The sequence below is a fragment of the Coffea eugenioides genome, chromosome 5 (assembly GCF_003713205.1).
Source record: "Coffea eugenioides isolate CCC68of chromosome 5, Ceug_1.0, whole genome shotgun sequence".
NCBI lineage: Eukaryota > Viridiplantae > Streptophyta > Magnoliopsida > Gentianales > Rubiaceae > Coffea > Coffea eugenioides.
The window spans coordinates 12,974,688-12,977,040 of record NC_040039.1 but is presented as its reverse complement, the minus strand read 5'-3'; the positions used below and the strand labels follow the sequence as shown (position 1 = coordinate 12,977,040).

Below are 2,353 nucleotides of genomic sequence, written 5' to 3'. Positions count from 1 at the left end.
AATGTCTAATACACGGTATCGAGGATTTATTTATTTATTTGCTTCTCCATCGCTCCTTGCCATATGAAAGGCCACGTAAGTTTTTGAGCCGATAAAACAATAGGGCAAGCAATTCCTATCCAACGTTTTCTGCTGTGGCTTTCACCTCAACTCGGCAAGTAGTAGTAGTTTTTCTGATAAATGTCAACCAACCAACCTGTGCGATTCCACGATGAATTAAACGACAGATGTATCAATGCATATATACTAAAATTACGCAAACTACAGACATTAGATTCTAGTTGTTGAGATGTAAGAATTAGGTTTTGGGTCGCATCCGTTACCTTTTAAAACTAAAGAAAAAAAAATGATAAAGAGGGAAACACTTTAATTGTTCCGCTTGTATCCACCTTACTAATTCATCCAACGTAACAGCACCACCGTTTGCAAATTAACGCACCAAAAGTCATTTTAGCGCAGAGCAACATGCTTCCCTCTTCCAAATCCTCATTAAAAGTTAAAGCTGTTGGTATGCATGGAAATCATCCCAAGAGTCCTACTAATACTACTGCTGCTATTTTTGATTTCAGGATTGTTTCTTTCAACCAATTTGCTTGGGCCTTCCTCATCGTACTCTTCCATATTGGATTCATCGTCCTAGTCTTGACTACTACCGCCTCTCGTGCTCCCACTCTTTTGACAACGGCAGCCCAATTGTACTCAGCCACCCATCCCCAAGTGCAGCAGCAGCAGCAGCATGAAGTACCAGGGAAGCAGGTTATTCAACAGCTGCATGCTCCTCCTTCTGTTCATCATCCGGATGATGTTGTTGACCATGTACAATGTAGATACGGAAAGGTTTACGTATACGACGACCTTCCTCCAATTTTCAACAAGAAACTGTTGGAGGGTTGCCGTATAGACCACCGAGAACCCCAATGCGTGGCGCTGTCCAACAGTGGGTTTGGGGCAGAAGCCGCGGCCGACCTCGCCAGAATTGTCCCGCCGGAGCTTAGTCGAGCTTGGTACTGGACCCACATGTTCGCGGGTGATGTTATTTTTCACAACCGGATTCTAAACTACAAGTGCAGAACCATGGAGCCGAAATCTGCTGCAGCTTTCTACGTGCCGTTTTATGCTGGACTAGCGGCGTCCAACATTTTATTCAGTGGCTACACTGCCAAAGAGCGAGATGCACCCTTCTACACTTTCCTCGAGTGGATCAAGGACCAATATTACTGGAAGAGATCCAACGGTTCGGATCATTTCCTTGCCCTGAGTCGAACTTCGTGGGACTTTAAACGGGCGCGTGATGATGAACCCTGGGGAACAAGCTTCCTTCTCATGCCCTTGATGAGAAAAATGTTCAGCTTAACACTGGAAAGAAGCCGGCAGGATCCAACGGAAGTTAGCGTACCCTATCCTACCGGATTTCATCCCAACACCTTCTGGGAAATTGAGCAATGGCAGGAATTTGTGCGAAGTAGAAAGAGGTCGAGTCTCTTCACGTTTGTCGGGGGAAAGCGTGGATTTACAAAGAACGACTTCAGGGCTTTGTTGATGGATCACTGTAACAACGAGAGTGATTCTTGCAAAGCTGTGGACTGTGCCAGGACAGCTTGCTTGGATGGCTCTACTATGGTTCTTGAAGCATTCCTGGACTCAGACTTCTGTTTGCAGCCCAGGGGTGACTCGCTTACGAGAAGGTCCATTTTTGATTGTATGTTGGCGGGTTCGATACCGGTTTTTTTCTGGAAAGAAACTGTTGTTGGTCAGTACGAGTTGTTCATGTCTGGTGAATTGGAGTCTTTCTCGGTTTTTATACACCGGAATAAAGTAAGGAATGGGACTTCGATAAGGAAAATATTGGAGGGATACAGTGGAGAAGATATCAAGAGGATGAGGGAAAAGGTAATTGACATGATTCCAAGGATTTCGTATGGTTTTCCTGGCGGAGAACTTGGCAATCACAGAGATGCCTTCGATGCAGCTGTGGAGGAAGTGCTAAGAAGAATAGTTTCAAACTAGGAGGTGAACGCTGCTTTTTAATTTTGGCTAGTTATGACCAATTATTCAAGTTTGCCTAGTCATGCATAGTATATAAAAGTTGCAAATTCATATAGAATTAATCTTATATGTACTGTGAAATGTATAATGTCAGTGCATATAAGATTAATTTGTGTATAAAGCTGCATCATAATTCATCTACATGAAGTTCTATAAAATTATATCATATATGTTGCATTTGTAAATTTAGAAGTTTCTTAAAGCAATTGGCAGAAGTAATTTCTTGTGACAATGTAATTGCAAAATGCATCCCTATTACAAGAAAATAATTGGGATGAAAAGTTATCATGACTTTCATATTAATTGA

At 42.5% G+C, this 2,353-nt stretch overlaps 1 protein-coding gene across 1 annotated transcript; it reads left to right on the top strand.

The window, feature by feature from the left end:
* Positions 1-465: 465 nt before the first annotated feature.
* On the top strand, positions 466-2,007 carry LOC113771183 (xyloglucan galactosyltransferase XLT2-like). Its single transcript, XM_027315796.1, has one exon. It carries the CDS (start codon positions 466-468, stop codon positions 2,005-2,007), a length of 1,542 nt encoding a protein of 513 aa, XP_027171597.1.
* Positions 2,008-2,353: the final 346 nt, after the last annotated feature.